The 19,455-nt window shown below is 44.4% G+C and overlaps 1 protein-coding gene across 3 annotated transcripts in view; it reads left to right on the forward strand.

Annotated features, from left to right (window-relative positions):
• RAD17 (RAD17 checkpoint clamp loader component) overlaps positions 1–19,455 on the forward strand; it is a 1,130,765-nt gene that overhangs the window by 688,172 nt on the left and 423,138 nt on the right. For all 3 annotated transcript variants that reach the window (XM_069627538.1, XM_069627537.1, XM_069627539.1), the window contains one exon: positions 10,008–10,093. In XM_069627538.1, the coding sequence (XP_069483639.1) occupies positions 10,008–10,093 (86 nt within the window). The remainder of the gene's footprint in view (positions 1–10,007; positions 10,094–19,455) is intronic.

The raw sequence follows: 19,455 nt of genomic DNA on the forward strand, positions 1-19,455 counted from the left end.
TTTAAATGGGTACACAATAATCACCAATTGGGTGATGTAACACAGAATTATCTCTTTAATACACAAGGAGTAATAGTGAGCAAAGCAATTCAGCACAGAAATAATACTTTTGTGTGTGTTCAGATCAGATAGCCCTGTGGTTACTAGTTCCCCCTGCACACTTCTCAACCCCCAATAGGCAATGTAAAGAGATAAGAGAGAGAACAGGTTTTCTGGAATGGCAGAATTCAAACAGAATATCAATCCCAATTTCCCCCAGCAACACAAGAGAAAACATGGAATTGATTGGCAAGCTGTCAGAATGGTTTAAAGTTATCTTAGAATGGACTGGGCAAAAACACTAAATATGGTTTAAATTGCTGACATTGTTATAATTCTTATGGGGGCCGCTTTGGATAGTTGCACACAAACCCTAGCAATGATTTAATACCAAGAAACAATTTGAAATCTTAAAATTCAAGTCGAAAGCAATCAAAAGCTGTTTTACATGTGTCAGAATTTCCCTAAATGAAAATTTGCGGCAAACTTTTCACTGTGCGATAATCGCTATAATGGGAAAACTGTATGAATTAAAGCTGTGGATATTAGCTACAAGCGGAAGTTGAAATTTTGTTTCTAGCACAAAAACTGAGGAAGTTATGGAAGTTTTAGTGAAGGTCGTTTTTTCGAGATAGGCAAGAATGGGAAACAGGAATGCACTTTTAAAATGACAAAAAGGATTTCTTACACTAGAGGATGACTGAATAAACGAATACCACACAAGAACACAGCCACTTGATCAGAATGACTGCCTGCAGTGGTCCCGCCTTCTTCAGTTGAGAAAAGAAAGATCAGCGCAGAGATAGTTTTAACAATAGTAGCACAGGAGCAAGATAGGAGGGATTGGATAAACAGTTCAAAAATACTCCTAACAATATTAGGTTATGAATACAAGATAGGATGGGTTTAAGATAGGGATTGACTATGGACAGTACATATGCTAGTGACACAGTTCTATCTATAGATACTCGCTAGATATGTTTTTAAACAGAACTGTCTGTCCGTCAAGATTCTGGTCAGGGAAGGGAATCTGGTTCTGGAACAGACAGCTGGGCACAACGGATTGGGCAGCGATCGGCAAGGCGCTCTGGTCACGGCACAGGACTGGATCGGATCTGCAAGGCACTCTGGTCACAGCACGGCACAGGACTGGATTGGATCTGCAAGGCACTCTGGTCACAGCACGGCACATGACTGGATTGGATCTGCCCTTTTTGGTTCTGATGATAATTATTTTCAGCAGGCAAGCAGTACAGCGCAGCCCAGCCGTATTTTATGCTCCCCTTCGGTGGTGGGATTCTGGTTCTGGAATTTAAGGCCTAGCTGAAAATGGTTCAGCTATGCAGTGGGCCTTTCTGCTTTGCCAGGTTTCTGGAGTCTGGAGCAAGGAAGATTGAAACTTCTGCAGCAGGGTACTCTGCCAACATTCGGATAGTGGGTGAATCTGTCTGTCCTTATCTGCCCTCTGCTGTCTCTATTTATGCTATGATAAAGGGGGTGTGTGGGCTGGTTTATCCTAAGCTCGCCCCTTTGACAGGGATTGGTCAGAGTCTCCTCTTTACCTTGATAGGAGAAGAGAAACAATGTGTCACCTTTATGGTATGGGTTTATGAGGCTTAGAGTCCACCCCAGCTCCTTGAACACACAATCTACTTTTGGCACAATCCATATTTACACAGGTGCAACATCTATAACAATCACATATACAGATAACATATTTTGTGTAGCAGCTACTCCTCAAAACCCTGTCGCTGTGGGATCTTGTCTGCTCTTCACTGAATTTCACCCTTTTCATCAGGAACACAATGTCCAATTTATCAGCAAATTTCTACAAGTGTGCACACATAACATGGGCAGAAATACATTTGGTGAAAAATAAAATTTTCTGCCATTTCCTTCCAGAACATGTCACACGATCTTTCCGCCTCTTGAATTGTGCAACCAAAATTTAGATTTACAATTCTGTTACTTTGGTATTCTTGACAATTTTAAGTGGTAAGTTGGAAGTCTTTAAACAAAATGTTCCTTTCGAATGTTCAGCCACAGATGGCTGTTCGAGTCCACCTCTTTTTGTCTCCCTTCAGTTCAGAAGCAGACTCCTCCCTGTTCTCTTGGCAGAGGCCATTTTACAACTGTCCTCACACCTAGCGTTTCCTGCTTTGCAGCTGTTCATTGTTTCCTTCCCCACTGCAGTCCAGGTTCTTTCCAAAGCCTATAATTATCGCTTTGATGTGATTTCCTGGTGGGAGGAAAGAGGCCTTGCCTCCGTGAGGAAAGCTGTTATTCAAGTTTGGGTAGCTTTAGCCAGCTTATTTTAACTCTTAATTCTGTTGATTTTTTCCTTAGCATACAACAAACTTGTGGGATCAAATCACAGCTAAATACTTATTCAAGAATTTAAACCATGGAATCAAAAGAATCACAAGATGGGTTACTCTCCATAACGGGCTTCTTAGATTGCAAACATTTGATTTCAGTTTCTACATGCTTAAAGTTTAATCAGGTAGGCTCCCGACAGCTGTCATTCAGGCGGCCAAGGTTACTGCACCCAGATTTTTGACAGATACCACAGGCAGGCCAATTCTGTTGTGGAAATCCCTTGATGCTTTCAGCTTTTCAGGACCTTGCAAGTTCACAATGATTTCTTGAACTAAGTGAATTGTAGCACCCAGTAAGAAGTTTGGATTTTGGAGGGTGTTTTCTACCGGCATTCTGCAGTTTCAGCAACAAAGAAAAAGGGGATTTAAAGCAAGATTTTGGGGTTTCTTTTAGCAAAGCACTGCTTTTTCCTTCTGTACCCCATTTTCAATTGTTGTGGAGCCCAGTGACATGTTTCAGGAGGGAGATCTCTTTTTCACCACTGACAACATGCATGGCAGATTGGGCAGCCATCTTTGTGCTTTGCAACCTGCAATTTTCAGAGGTTTTGGCGCGCACAAGGGTTTTGCAGCCATTTTACTATTTTTGGCACCATCTTGACACAGTGCTGCCGCATGGCAGAGCAAAAGTGGGTTAAAACATCCCACAAAGCCCAATAAATAAAAAGCATTGTCAAGATCAGCACACCACTAGCTCTTCTTCATAATTATGTGTTCATGTGCCTATTACTTTTAAAATGAATCTTCTTTTGAGAGGTTTTGAATGGGCTCCTACTCTGGCTGCTATTACTCCGTGTAAGAATCTTCTCTGCGTACGCTGGAATCCTATTGAAATGGAGGAATTCTTATTATCTTTGATAAATATGTGGGATAATTCTCTGGCGAGATTAAGGAGCCTCTTCTCCATTACAAACTTTAAAGGGACTATCTGTGCCAACCTCTCCAGATTTTGGGTATGGGTATGAATACCAAAAAAGTAAAGCAAACATTCAATGAAGAAATGGCTAAAACCAAAAGAGAGAAAAGATGGGGCCTGAGACTTCTTCTGAGAGATAAACCATCTATGACCGCAAATGATTTTGCTCTGGCTTGTAAGAAAATAAGGCAGAGGTATCAGCATTTTTGTAAGAGTATGAGATATGCACTAGAGTTAGCGGACAATCAGAAAATCTTGTATTCTCTTAATGGCAAGCACTCTGCCTACTTTTGGGAAACCCTTAATGTTAAAGGTCATTTGTACCGCGCACTATCACCACCGGAGTGGTCCCCTGGCCAATAATAGAAAGTTGGACTCTTCGGGCATCCCGTTTTAAACTTCTTTATACTCCCATTAATATTTATTCGCCCTAGATTCTTAGACATAATGTAGCAAAATGGGAAGGCCGTTTTCTCTGGTTAACATTAGAGAAACGATAATGAAACTGAAGGCTTCGAAAAGCCCCTCGGCCTGGCTTTCTCTCTCGCCATGTCCTTAAAACTAATCCAACTCTCTGGTCGAAGATCCTTAATGAGCTCTTTGATCGCATCCTCAGTAGAGATTGCTTACTTTGTAGCTAGAATCTCTCTTACATCATCCCTATCTATAAGAAGGCTGACAGAAGCTGTCCAGGTAATTACCGCCCAATTGCCATCTTAAGTGCTTCAAGCAAGGTCTTTCCAGCTCTTCTACTCAAAGAGCTTGATTACTGGGTGGAACATCTGAGACTCATACCCACATTTCAATTAGGTTTCCACAAGGCACTTCTCAATGGCTCACTCCTAAATAGTCTACATGCTCTATCTCATATGTCCTCATGTAAGAACATCTACATCACTAGCATTGATATGAGCATGGCTTTTGACCAAGTTATCAGGGAGAAATGATGGATTAAATTGAAATGTTGAGGCCTCCTGTAAGGACTCTTGAGACTGATTATGCTTTTACATGAAAACTCCATAATACAAATTAGACTTGATAAAGAGGGTTCCCTGTCATGCCCAATTCAGACATATATTGGACTGGGCCAGGACTGTATCTTGGCACCCAAACTGTTTTATCTGTATGTGGCCTAGAAGGTGCTCTATGGAAGCGATCCCTAGGACTCAGACTATGCGTGTCAAATTGTGTCCTAACACACAAGCTGGGTCTGATTTCCCTCAACACCCTCATTCTCTGGAAAAAGCTTTCATTATATGCAAAGTATGTGTGCCTTTCTAGGACCTCCCTATTTGTAGATCTTGGTAGAGTTCTAGAAGGAGCCCAATGAGACCTTCACTTCATCCCAACTCACTCTTGAGGCAAACCGGCTCTGATGTCGGTTAGCTTTTAAACAATCCCAAGGGTTGGATACTAAAGGGTGCACGCTTTGGCAAGTAGCTGTAAGTAGCTGCTGTTCGCTGTGGGACACTCTGCCGGCGTTATCTGGAATAAGCAACTTCGCTCGGCTCAAGAAATGACGTTAATCAGCTGTGCGGCAAACAGAACGTGGCTCCTCCCCATTGAACGCCCACAATACATCACCCAGGGTGCTGAACTGTAGGTTCCTATTGGTCAGTAGTAGTGATTTCATTTCATGGAATCTGCCCTATAATTCATGTTCTGCTTGTTATGATGTTAAAAATGTATCAATAAAAAAAAATAATCACTTGGACGAAGAAAAAGTTGTACTCATGGGAATGGAGGTAAAAAATAGAACAATGAGAAATTCCCTTTCTTCAGAATACTCTGCTACTTTTCATAGGCGTGATCATGTTCCTCCTTTCTGCCGATGGTTGCACAAGTTTAGAGTACACTACTTCTAAAGTTCATTAATCCCCACTTTAGTGATGCGGAGGAATCTTTATGGACTTTCATTCAATGTGAATTTATTCCCTTGTTACTGGCCTTTACTAGGTTTTTTTAAATAGGTTTTTTGTTTGCTGAATTTGCAATTATGGTATATTCCCAACCGGTTAAATCCGGGATCTTAATATTGGGCTTTAATACTGAATTCGACTAATTTTAGGAGACTCTAGGCTGACTGCTATTTTGTACTTTTTGTAATGAATGTTGTCAATTATTGTGTACTCTGATGTAGTTTATTTTAGATCAATTGAGCAGAAATGTTGTTTAATGTGATGGGACACATAAAAAATGTATGTTGTATGTTGGTTCTCTTGTCAACTTGTGTATTTTCTTTAGATGTATAAGGTTTGAAACACAACCAATCGCAATAAAAAAAAACACTGTGGTTTGCTAATTTTCTTAAAACGGAGAACTCTCCCTGAATCGCCTATTTTTAAGTGGCAATACTTTAATACTACGAGTCCCAGCATTAAATGTGCTGAACCAGGAGTATCTGAAAGGTTCTTGCATGACATGAGGCCACCTGGCAGCTATGTGCTCCTTTTAAGTTGCATATTTACTTTTGGGGGCTTAGAAATATGCAAAAATGTCCCAGGAAATGAATGAATTTGAATAAGGGATTATTTAGGAGGCACTGGTGCTTCTCCACTGGTGCTTCTGCGGATGCAGCAAAGGCAGCATGTGCAAGCGCTCCAGCACTCAATCTTTCTATCCATTTCTTTATCACTCTCACCTCTCTGAGAATCCAACATTCAGCAGCAGTACGAAAATGTTTTACGGCAGCATATATTAATGAGGCAAGCCTCATGATCATCTCGGTGCACAAGACACATGAAAATGTTTTACAATGGCAATGTTACCATACATTATTTGGACGGAAATCCAAATTTTCTTCGGGCACACCTAACTAAAAGGGGGCAGATATGGACTATATTTTTGGGGCAAGCCTCAGAAAGCGCTTTGTGCCCATAGAATTCATTAATTCTTTCTTCACTTCTCCAACCATCGACATCAACATCATTCTTCTCCCTGCAGCATACTGGGGTAAGCCTGGTGGCTTTTTTTTGGAGGTGCTCATCGGTGCAGTTACAGTCTGCATTACTCTGCCTTTTAAATATGGAATTTGTGATTGTGCACGTCAAGAATCTCCTCCGATTACAACTGAGAGTTGCATTTTTACTATCGCTGACTACTTGGACTACTTTGTGCCTTTCTGAGTCTGCACCTTGCTTTCTTGCCTTACTGCTTCCCTGCCTTTCAATATGGATGCATCACCTGCCACCTGTTCGGAAAGCCTTGTGCCTGGCCCAGCTTCCCCTCCCATTGGTTGCACTTGGCTTGTTAGGAAGCTGGCCATTACACCTAAGGCCCGCAACGAGGCCCCTGTCCGCTACCAGACCACTGCTTGAGTTATCTTCTTTTTATCCCTGCATTTGAACTTCCATGATGCTGCTACCTCACTTTTTTCTAAGGAATTTGGACTTCCATATAATTCACACCCGCATAACTATGGGTTAGTTCCCTCCTTCTGGACATGCTTCTACCCTCTTTGACTTTTCAGTTCCTTCTCTGCCTGTCTCCCATGCTTGCACTCTTGATTGCATTGGATTTTTGCACCCACTGCTAGCATTCTGATTCTGGTTGCTAGTTCAAATCTGGCTGTGTTTTATGCATTCAGTTTTATTTTAAGCCTGGCTGTGTTCATGCAGTATTGCTGTGCCATTTGCACAGTCCTCCCCCTGCTGTATGCTTGTGATGCCTGTTTGCCCTCCTGTTTACTACGCTCCCCCTGCTGTATGCTTGTGATGCCTTTATGCCCTCTTCTTTTATTTTGCTCTCCCCTAGCCCCCTGCGTGCCTCTCCTCTTTCACCACACTCACTGTTTCTCTGTTTTCTCCTCCTCTCCCTATCTTTTCCCCCCTCTCCCCCCACTATATTCTTTGCGCTACCTCTATCCAAAATGTAATAAGACCTAGTACGATAGTAGCTTGTTTTCCCCCCTCCCTCCTCGTTTGTTCCTCCCCCTCCAGCACTACCTGAAATGTCATCTGGCCTAGTATGATAGTCGCTTGTCTGTTCTGATTTACTACCCCCCTCCTCCCCGCCTTATTTTTGTCATAGCTCTTGCACGGTCTGAAATGTCGCCAGACCTAGTATGATAAACTCGCATTCTAATGTCTCAAGGCCTTGTAAGAATGTCATTGTATTTTCCCTTGCTCCCTCCCTTGCTTTGAAGCGCTTTGAAACACATTGTGTATAGGCGCTATACAAATAATCAATCAATAGCATGAGAATGCTTTGTCAGTGGCAAGGCTGGTGTATATTATTTGGACAGGACTTCTGATACACCGAACTAAAAAGAGGATAGCGTTGGCATATATTGTTGTGGGATCTTTCCACACATGGCAACTTTTAATGACATTGAGACTACTAAAGGATACGGCTTGTCTTAACAATGATAGAAAAACACACTTAATATATAAATTACGGCAGATTTAGTAACTTCTACTGTGTCCATGGTTTTACCCATAAACTAAAGGCTTTTTAGAAATGTTATTCGATTCAAGCCTTCAAAATCATGTTTGGCACTCTTTAGCCAAAGGGCAGTAGGCCACGCTCAAAATGTCATGAGACCGTCTTGGTGCTGCATCGTTTCAAATTGGTGAACCACAGGTGTGATCCACTGAGCTTGAAGTTTTACCTGATTAGGCCTCCCCTCCAAGGTGAAATGGAGTTCAACAAAAGAGCTTTCTTAATGACATTGACTGCTAGTAAACGCCATCAATTGTGGTAGAGGTTGGTTGCATTAGAGTGTGTTGTCTAAGGCTCCCTCCTTTTTGCATTCCCTCCTCATCACTCCACTCTTCTCCCATACAGCAGTGCTCTGAAGTGCTTACCTGACAATGCCTTTGTGCAGGGCTTTCGATGCAATACTAGGTGCATTTTCATATGTATCCTCTGCATTAATGGTAGAAAGCAGTCTAGATCTCAATTTCATTTGTGGCTGTTAGGTGGCACTTTAGCCCACCTTTAAGCTAAAAATATTGTATTGGAATATGGATTGGAGGAAGATGTAATATGAGTAGGGAAACGCAGAATTTGGCCATTGTTTGGTTATTTGCCCATTCCTAGACTGCCAATGGCCATGCTAAAAATGATGGCTGTTTCAACCCACATCCTGCCCGCCCAAAACACACGCCCCTAGTATCACTTTGATCAAATATAGTGTTACATTGGGTGTTCTAGTCTTATTTCTATTGTGTCTTCAGTCACTTGATTTAAAAGCATAATGTGTGTATTCCTACATGTCCCTTGCTCTGAATTCCGGTCAGAAAAAGTATTGGCAAAGCAAACAATTTTGTCATGTGTATCAGTATTAGATAGGCATTGACCTCATGCCCAGTATTAGGATTTTCAGAACAGGCCCTGAAGGCGGTTTTGAGAGGCGACTGATGGAGCTGTTCAGCCTACAGAGTGGTCGCAGGACACTTCTGAAGGCTTGAGAGGGCAGGATCGCCATGCACAGGTCTGGACTCGGTTCCACCTGAGATCGATCCAGATGGCAGATGAGCAGCTCTTCGAAGGAGTGTTGGCTTCAAAGATGATCTGAAGAATGGCTGCAGGAAGCCCTCCTTTTACCCTAAATTTGAGCCAGTGTCGTCCCCAACTTGCTAATGAGAAGGACCTGCACCATGAAAGCTGCCAAGTGCTGTACATTCGTAGACAGCCTCTACCCCCACATCTGCCCAGCAATATACATATCCATGGCTTAAGTGTGAATTGGGACCAGACAGTACCACTCCTACATCCGGCCAAAAGCACACAGCACTGCTTTGTCCAGGAAAGCCGAGGCTTTGCCCCAGAAAGGGCTTTTCTCATATGGTATTTCCTGACCTGCGAAGACCGGAAGAAGGCCGAAATACAAGATGGCCAAAGGACAGAGCGAGTAATGTGAAGCATAAACATTTTGAGTATATGATACTCAAAAAGGCATAATGCAGTAAAATGCAAAAGTGCAGCCTTGACAAATGTAAGAAAGCGACAGGGTAGAAAACTATGTTGCCTTGGACACATAATGCAAGTTACATAAATGTTACTAGAAGCAAAAGGGATACAAAGTATCCCTGCTGCAATTCACTTTGAGGTGATGGGTGCAGCTTAATTATAACAAGGGATCTTAGAAAGGGAAACTGCAATCCCCTGTACTTGTAGCCTAAAGAACTGTCCCTTGTTCCCAAAACAGATGAGCTAAGCAAGGTAAGTAAAGGAAAAAGTCTTTACTTGCCTTCAAAAAGCCAAGTCAGGAGTCAAACAATAGCTAAAGGTTGGGTGGTTCCCTTGATGTCAATGGGGGAACAGCTACACAAATAACCTATTTCCCAAAACCCACGTTCACAAGCCATATTTCTAGTTGTTGCCAATTTATGGCCATATAGTACCATTATGGCAGTGCCTGGCAAATAACTATTTCTTGAATACACAAAAGCCAAAAATGTTGGCTTTGCGACTCCTTGTTCAATATGCAAAAACATGCTCTCTCTGAAATGTGCCCTTACAATGCACACCAAACCTATTCCTCCTGATGTAATTAAGCATGGGCTAATGATAAAGTTTCAGGTCAATGATGCAAATGAAACATATCATTTAGGCTCTGGATGTGCTTGCTATGAAACTGCTCAGGTAAGTACATATGGTTTTATTTAAGTGTAATTTGTTCTGCAATTTCTCAAGTGAAGTGAAAGTCTTCCTGTCTTTGTCACTTACAGGAGGACCACCTACAAATTGTGATTTGCCCCGCCTACCTTCTCAACTCTCTGAGCATGAGCGAGATCCATTACTTATTGAGCCAGAGGTAAAGGTATTTTTGTTACGAAAACAATAATCACGGCTTCTTCTGCCTTTATTGGATAGTGTTTGTTCTTTATTGTAAAATGTATGAATAGATTTGTATAGTTTAAACTTACAAAATGTACCAATGTTAACAGAGTGGCATTTGCATAATATGCCCTGTTTGATTTATTTCTCGTGGTTTCAGCCATCATAAGAGGGCACAAGCACACTCCTCTGCACAGAAAGGACTGAATATGTGGTTGCCCTAGCTGCTGTCGTGTCCCCTTGTTAGGCAGAAACCTGTGCAGTTCCCTTAGGGACCACTGCAAAAAGTTTAAGACTACAGGTGTTAGCAGTAAACCCAATTGGTAGCAGTCTGTACCACCCAGATTTACCTGGTAGCTGTGGCTGAGAAGTCAGACTTCTCTCAAGAAGAGTTAGGCAGTATATAGAGTATACACAATAGGGCTAAAAATACAGTAGCACAAGCAAACACTGCCCAGAGCTTTGGTATAAAAGTATGTAATTATTTATGTAAAAATACATTGGCACCAATATGTCAAGGAAGTTCAAACACAGTCACTAGAAATATATACACCTCCCTAATTATTTGACAAGTCTAGGTTAGTACACCACTTATTTAGCAAAACAGAGGTGAGCGCGTAACCATAGATGGCACTCCAATAATTATTTAAAAAGGGAGAGAAAAGGCAGAAGTAGGAAAAACACACAATACCAACACTTTTAAAGAACCACAGTAAGTCAAGAAAGGCAGGGTCTACTGTAGAGCAAAAGGTTCATAGGCCAGGCCCACTCTTGGAGAGAGCAAGGCAGAATGTGCCCAAGATCACACAGTGGAAATGCACTAAAAGTATTTGCAGGAAAGTCAAAAAGAGGTTGGATCAAGTTAGAAAGGTAATGTTAACGGGTCCCAGGTCACCCCAGGAAAGAGAGTCAAGGATTTACGGGACACCTTGAACAGTTTGTTGCAAGGGAGACCAGGCGGGACACAGTACCTGAAATGGTGAGAAAGCTCCAGCGGGGGCAGTTGTTCCTGGCAGCGGGTGCAAGTTGGTGCTTCGTCCAGGGGAAGAGAAGGTCTCGACGTGGAGGAAAGCGGGAGGTCGTTGCACTGCCAGGGAAGAAACCAGCCGCGGAGTTTTCCGGTTAAAAGGTACTACCCTTTTATTCGCGGTAGTGGTGAAGCGTGGCCGGGGTGCTTGGCACGGGCAATTCGACCACGAGACAATCCAGGAAGGTGAAAAAGGCGAACTGGTTGGTCCCACCAGCTCAAAGGGAAGAAGACTCTCCTGGAAGAAGATCTTCACTGTTTTCGGGAAAGTGGTGAGTTTCGTACAGCAGGGCTCCACCGGTGGTGTCGTAGATGGCTCAGCTTCTCCCCTCTTTGGATTTTTTAGGTCCTGTGAGGACTTCTGAAGTTCCAGACCCCAAAGCCCTGCTTTTATGCAGCAAAACCCCCATTCACCAGCCAAGCTGTCAATCAAACATGTTAAGTGGTGAGCCGGATCACCACTGGGCCAATCACACAAGAGTGCGACTTGAGTTGCCAAGGCAACTCAGTCCAGGGTGCCTATTACCCCCTCCCACACATCCTGTAGACCCAGACAGAGTTGGCACCACTTTTGGAAGCTTCTGTGCAGAAGCCCGCCAAAAGTGGAACAAAGGGCTCGACTTGGGTTGTACTTACAGAGGTGAATACAAACGCCATTTTAAAACCGAGTCCTGGCAAAAAGACCCAACCGGGGAATAAATATTAAATAAATAACCCAGCGGTATCTTTAACATTGCACCAAAAAAAGTGGCGCGTTTAAAATGAATGGGAAAATCCCATAGGAAATATTCCGGTGGAATATTTCGCGTGGTAACCACTGTCACCAGCCAGAAACTTTACAAGGGGGGACTGGACAGTGCCCCCTTGAAAAACAGACTCAGGGGCAATCGAATTACCCCTACCAGTACTTCCACAATATGATGGTTTGTACTGGTTCTGTTCACAATCTAAGACTAGTAAAGTCAATGGTGACTTTACATGCCCTGGGAGACAGTAGTCAGTCCGAGGGTATGGAGTCTGTTTGGGGCCACTATGACACCCCTGTGTTACTGCACTGAGGGTGCTGTGTAACACTAACCAAAAACGCATGACGCCCTATGGAGTAAAAGACCCCATAGCCCATAAAACACATTACAAAGTCAAAGGACATTCTTTAATCATGCCTAAGAGTGGGAGAAAAAGAGTCTCACTCTTAGCAGGAGAAAAAATGGAACCCCAAAAATCCAGCAAAGCTGCTGGGGGACTCACTAGGTTTGGGAAATTAGCCTATACAGAGAATTCTCCCTAACACCCCTGAAGCCTTCTTGGCGTCCTGATCTCAGTCCTTATTCTTAGTCCAAGGTTACAGACATGCAGTGCCTGCTCTCTTCCGTGTTTCAGGCAGTGAGATGGTTATCCTTCTTAATATTTTCTTTCAGGTTATGCGACTCAATCACATGTTTGCTGATCACTATGTTTTTAGTTCCTATGACCCTCCATGCCATATGATGGGTCGTATACAAGGAGCCACCTTTGCCCCATGTACTAAAAGTATTTTATTTTGCATGCTATATTTGGGGATGGCTTGGCTTGCATAGGAATTCACTTCTAAGCTCTATCTCTCCAGGTAATCTCAGGTTTAAAGCCCTACAAAGAATGATGCAACCCCTGTCCAAGTCCCTCCTCTGCCTTCGGAAATCCAGGCAACCCACTGTCTTGTAGAGCCGGGCCGCCTTCACCCCAAGTTTCCAACACCACTGTCGGTGTGCCTGTGTCCCCTGTCTCCAGCGGAACACGTAAGCCCCGATGTCAGACTCCCTGCACCACCACTGCCTATGAGCTCAGGGCCTATTCTGGCATGCACCTTCCGTGCACCCGCATGGTGCCATAGTTCTCCTTCACTGACCCGATTTCTTGGCTCCCACCAACACAATCTCGCAGAGATTCACCCCTCTACCGCCTGGGGATCTACGCTAGCCTCCTTTGCCTGTGAACTGGGCTAGTCCTTCAACATAAACAGGCAGCCATATCACGGCGCAGCCTTCTCACTGAGATGGCAGCTGCATGGTAAGGCGGCCATCTCTGTTGGGCTCTGAAGCGCTCTCCTCACTTTACGTTTTTGCAGGCCTCAGCCTATTGACAACTTAATGTGTACTTTCAATAGTCGATTGCTAAAGCTGTTGAGACACTTGGACCATCTGCTATTTTGATGATTTAATCCAGTATGGCCTCAAAGACTTCTCAGAGGAGCGTCCTCCTAAGGAGATGCTGCCATAGTTGACCCATAAATCACTACGGCTTAAGCATGTCCCTGCTCCAATTGCGGGCAGAGATCTTACTGATCTAGGTCTTCTTTCCACACACCCCACTCTGGAGAAACTGGTGGCCTGGGCCTTCTCTCGGGGGGTCTAAGGCAGCTAGCTACCTTTCATTCCTTTCAGCTGCCCATAGAAAGTACAAACCTGTGTGCTCTGGGTTGCATGGTCTTCACATCTGGCAGGCATCTTCTTTGAGATGTAAACCTGACTTATACTCTGGCCAAATACTCCCATACTTTAAGGGATGGATGAAAACCTGTCTGTTTTCGTCAGGTTGCTGTCAGGTGACAGGGAGAAGGCATGCCTGATCCTTGAATCAGGATTGTGTATCCTGTTCAGTGGGTTTAGAGACTGTGCTCTGAAGGCACTCATGGGTGCAGACGTTGGGGCTTGCCCAAGATGTTGAGATTAAGCTCCTCGACATGCCTTTAGATGGCAACTGTTTGGTCTCCAAGGAAAACGGGTTGTTCTGGAAATACAAGGCTTCCAAGGCCACAGGCAAATCTGAGCTCAGCATACATCAGCCTTCCGTCTCTTCCTCCATGAGCCGGTCCTTTAGCTCCCCTTCTTTCTTTTGTCTAAAGGGAAAGTGGTTGGCATACAAACCCCAGAAGCATTTGCACTGCAAGGGTAGAAGCAGTTGTACACCCATAGGCAACATCTCGGCTTCCACAGTCTCCTCTGCCATCACAGTTCTAGGACATTTTTAGTTTGGACTTCTGGGGGAGTGGAGACTGTTCATGTTTGTCCTAGAGTAGCGAAACACCTACTCTGGTGCCTGGGCCTTGCAGGTCATTCTCTTGGACCACAGCATCCCTTTTCTCCACGACCCCAAAGACACCTTCTGCCTTTACAAATTTACATACATTCCATGGGTGTCCTTTTATGGGAGGAAATCTTTCTACTCCTGGCGAAGACCTCAATCCAACTTGTGCCGACCTCGGAGCGAGGGAAGGGTGCTGTTCCCATTAGTTTTGGTGCTGATCAAGTATGGGGTAATTCGCCCCATTCTCAGACTGATGCCCTTGAAATGTCCTGTACCTGTGCAAGGACAAGTTCAGGATGGTTAGCCTTTCCCACATCCTTCAATCCCTTGACCTTCAGGACTGATTCCTTTAGGACGCCTACTGTCATGCGCACATCCTTCCCAAGCACAAAGTACCAGAGGTTTGTGGCTGGCAACATCCACTACCAGTTTGCAGCCCTTCCATATGGCCTGTCCTCTGCACCCTGGGATTTCACGGATTTCATCTCAAGAGCGAATGGATTCATGTTTTTCCCTACCTGGATGACTAGCTCAGTCGAATATACTCTCATGAGATTACAATTTGCTAAACAGTTTATGCTTTTTCCTGATCTTCACTAAATCTCACTTCATGTCATACCAGGCGCTCCTGTTCATAGTGATCGCCCTGGACATGAGCTCCCACAGCGCCTCTCCTCCAATATGTTAGCAACTCCGTCTAGGTGGTGACTCTCTCCCACTCACATACCCAGTTTCTGCATTATTTTGCCTTCTTTCCTTCATGGCCTCCTGCTTTATTTCTGGTGCCAGATGCTTTGTGCATGAGGTTGCTCCAGTGAGTGCTATCCTGCCATAGTATCCATTTCAGAGCATCATGACCCTCTTTTGGAGATCTCCAGCAATGTTGCATGGATCTCTTTGTAATAGACTGTCAAACAATTTTCTAAGGGGAGAGCCATTTTGGCAACATTAGCCTCTGTTGGCATTGATCATGGATGCCTCTCTGAAGGGCTTGGGTCCTCACCTGACCAATCAGTTTGTGGAATGCACAGAGAAGTACAGAATACATCTCCACAGCTATCATAGATCACTTCAGAGAGAAAACGGATAGAAACCAATCCGGAATCTTTTTATTTCTGGACTTACCTGATGCATTTGATACAGTGGATCATGGAATTTTAATCTCCCATTTATATGACTGCAGCCTAAGAGGCACAGTACTAGAATGGTTTCGCTCTTTTCTAACTGATTGCTGCCAACAAGTTCAACTGGGCCCTTATCCCTCCCTTCTCACACTGGTAACTTGTGGGGGACCCCAGGAATCAACCCTGTTACACATTATGTTTAAGCTCTATAAACGGTTTCTAATGAAAATTGACCAATATGGGCTCCTTTCCTTTAACTTTGTGGACGACACTTCAATTTTAATTGACATCAAAAAAGGACCAACTGATTACATACGGCAGACCACAAATTGCTGGAGCCCCATGTAGGATTGGATGGACAGGAACTACCTCAAAATCAATACAAACAAGACCGAGATTATGTTAATCAATTCTGTCCTTAGACCTCAGACTCTCGAATTCTGGCATGCAGGCTTCGAAAGTTGTCTGAACCCAAAATAAGAGGTAATGTACTTAGCGGTCCGTCTTGACAGATCCCTTACTCTAAACGCAGAAATAAATGCTTTTTGCTTGGGAAAGTTAGACCTATACTACTCCCACTGCTCTTTCATTCAGCAAGTAACCATTATAAATTCCCCGATTCTCTTGAGATTAGACTTCACTAATAGCCCATACCTTGGTATACCTGACTCTGTGTGCTGTTGTCCCCAAAGAGTACAGAATGCGGCCGCCAGAATATTGCTGAAATTGAAAAAATCTGATCACATCACTCCTGCGCTTAGATCCTTGCACTGGTTACCAGTAAGTAAATGGATCACATTTAAGAGCGTGTGCAATGTCTTCAAGACCCTGAGGTGGCCAAACACCTCTCCTTTTGAGGGGATTGGGTCCTCAGACGTATTCCATATCTATGACAGTAATCACCACAGCTGTGCTGCTTCGGAAAATGTTCTGCGTCCTATGTCCCCCAGCCCAGCAGAGGATCCAGACGAGGACCCAGGCACGAAGCGAGCGTGCTATCGGAACAGGGCCTGCCTGACCCTGTCCACACAAAGTGCCTGACTTGCCCATGCCGGGCGCTTCGCGGCACGAAATCGAGGCTGAACCTCGATTTCACTAGAAGGAACCGCCGGCAGGCGGATCGCCGGCCAGTCCGAAGGCCATACTAAGGCCTGTTGTGTGCCTGTTGGGAGCCACAGGAGCCAGGGGCCATAAACTCTGCCCGTGCTGCTCCAGGTAAGCCAGTGTTGCCACATGCATAACACCACCTGTTGACTAGAAGCGTCTAATTCACAACGCATTACTTACGCTCCTGTCTAACTAACGCTGCCACCCCGCACGGCTGCACATGTCTATGCTGTCCTTGCCTATAACGTGCCACTTGGATACGTCGCATTTCATCTCCTGACACAGACTGCAATGCCTGCCCAATGCCATTTTGTATCTAGAAGACTTTATACTGTGCCTAGTAAATTGTGTTGCACTGCTGTTGGCTGCCTAATTATGCCATTTCGCATCTAGATGTCCCTGTACTGCACCTATCCTCTTGCTAAATTCGAATCTAGGTACCCCTGAACCTATGCATTTAATTTGCGTCCCATTGCATTGCTAATGTATCCATTCATGTTTGCATGATCTGATCCACACCCGTACCCACAATAACTACCATAGCTGTGTCCACGTACTTAGACCCTAGTTTTCTTGGTGCTACTTATACCCAGGTGTTCATGGTTCGTCTCAGTGCGTCGTGCCTTATGGTCGCTAACGGACCACTTTAACTGTGTTGTGCCTTATGGTCGCTAACGGACCACTTTAACTGTGCTGTGCCCTATGGTCGCTAACGGACCACCTTGATTGTGTTGTGCCCTATCATCATTTACAGACCATGCACTCTAGCCCATACTGTGTTTTGTGAATATCACGCCCTTTATCACTAGGCGCAGCCCCAGCCTCAACTAGCCACCTGCACTACACTTTGCGCCACCCTAGTCAGACATCTTAGCGAAACAAGGGAAGTAAATTGCATCAGCGGACCACACCAACTACCATGTGCAGAAACTTGACCTCCCTGACCCTCCTAGCTACAATCATGACCTTTGCTACCCTCAGCTCTCGTCCCCCCATTGATAGAAACCTGAGACTCAGGGCAAGGCTACCTTGCATTTACGAACCTAAAAGAAACAGTACTGACAATACTGCTAGATTCCCATCTATACAGACACACATGGATAAGCAAACTCTAGCTACGACACCTTTAACTCCAACCCCAACTCCTACTCCTACTCACCTCTACCAAAAGATACGCCGGAGTCAACATAAGCATACAGATACACTTGCAAGTCATCCTATTCCCAATAACACCCTAACTCTTACTGGATCCCTTATCAATGCCAGATCCATGGTAGCTCATGCAATTGAAATTGCTGACATATTGAACAACAGTAGCATTGACTTCCTTGCCGTAACAGAAACCTGGCTCCATGAGGCAGCAGGACCCTCACTGATGCTAGCCATACCTGACAACTACCAGATCCACAGAGTAGACAGACCCAATGCTAAAGGCGGTGGCCTAGCAATCATCGCGAAAACCACCTTGCCTATCCGACTCACCACCTCACACCCGTGTGCTTCCTGCAAAGTACTCTCAGCAAAAATGCAACTCTCCAATAACCGCATGCTAGCCATTCACCTGATCTACAGGCCCCCAGGTCCCCTGGGAACCTTTGAAGATGACCTTACTACCCTCATAGCGAACAATACCCAAAAACACTCGCAAACGCTGCTGATGGGCGACTTCAACATCGGCTTCAATGAGCCAGGCAATAAAAATGCCCTTTCTATAACAGCTATCCTAAATGACCAAGGCCTTACCCAAAAAATTCTCTCCCCCACACATGCTAAAGGCAGAACCCTTGACTGGGTCTCAGAACTCAACTGTAACATAGTCATCACTGCCATCACCTCTCAACTATGGACTGACCACTTTCTAATAAATTTCACTGCCACACTTGACCTCTCCAGCCCCAAAACTATCAAAATGATACCACCACTCCCTACCAGAAGTAAAAAAGATATTACTACAGAAAAACTTATCCCCCTCCTCCTGCCCACTATTAACGGTCTGAAGGACAACACAGACCCAGACACACTAGTAGACACCTTTAACAAAGCTATATCTCACGCACTAGACACCATTGCACCTGCAAAACTACGCAAAGCTAAGCAAGAAGCCCACCTCAACGCCTGGTTCACCCCCCAGTTTAAGGACCTTAGAAAGCAGAAACGAAAACTCCAAACCATCTGGCGTAATTCGCCCACTAACGACAACAAAGCCAAACTAACCCAAGCTACAAAACATTACAAGTCTGAAATTATCAACACCAAAAAAAAGTATTCAATGACAGAATTACCAATGCCAAATCGAATACCAAGGAACTATTTGCCATCCTCCGGGAAATGGAATCCCCTATCCAACCATCTGACACGGTCCCAAAGGACAAGATATGGTGCACTAATATACAGAATGCCCTATCAAACAAAATCTCCACCCTCCAACTTAAAATAATGAATAAAAAAGACACCCTCTCTCTTACTGATCAACAAGTGCCTCCAGTAACTGAACCTATCACTATCCCCCCTTTTAGCTTTAAACCCATCTCCATCATCGACACTGAAAAGGCCATCCTCTCACTGAAGCCCTCTAACTGTAAGGGCGACAGCTGCCCAGCTCAAATAATAAAGGACGCTGCCAGAGACTTAGCCCCTTTCATCTCAAAGCTTATCAATAAATCCTTCAAATCCAACACAGTGCCAGCCAACTTAAAAGAATCGTGGGTCCTCCCCCTTCTCAAAAAACAAACCCTCGATCCTTCTATCCCGACTAACTATAGGCCTATTACCACGGTACCCTTCCTACTAAAAATTATCGACAGAGTAGCCTATCTCCAAATTCAAGAGTACCTAGAAGCTAATCATCTACTAGGCTCGCGCCAATCGGGCTTCCGCCCTCTCCATGGCACGGAAACAGCCCTGATAGATCTCAAAACCAAAATGGAGGAATTTAAGGATAATGGGAAAACAGTGCTGCTACTCTTACTGGACTTGTCAGCAGCTTTTGATCTGGTGGACCATGCAGTCTTATGCAAC

The sequence above is a fragment of the Ambystoma mexicanum genome, chromosome 6p (genome assembly GCF_040938575.1).
Source record: "Ambystoma mexicanum isolate Mex_15411 chromosome 6p, UKY_AmexF1_1, whole genome shotgun sequence".
Taxonomy (NCBI): Eukaryota; Metazoa; Chordata; class Amphibia; order Caudata; family Ambystomatidae; genus Ambystoma; species Ambystoma mexicanum.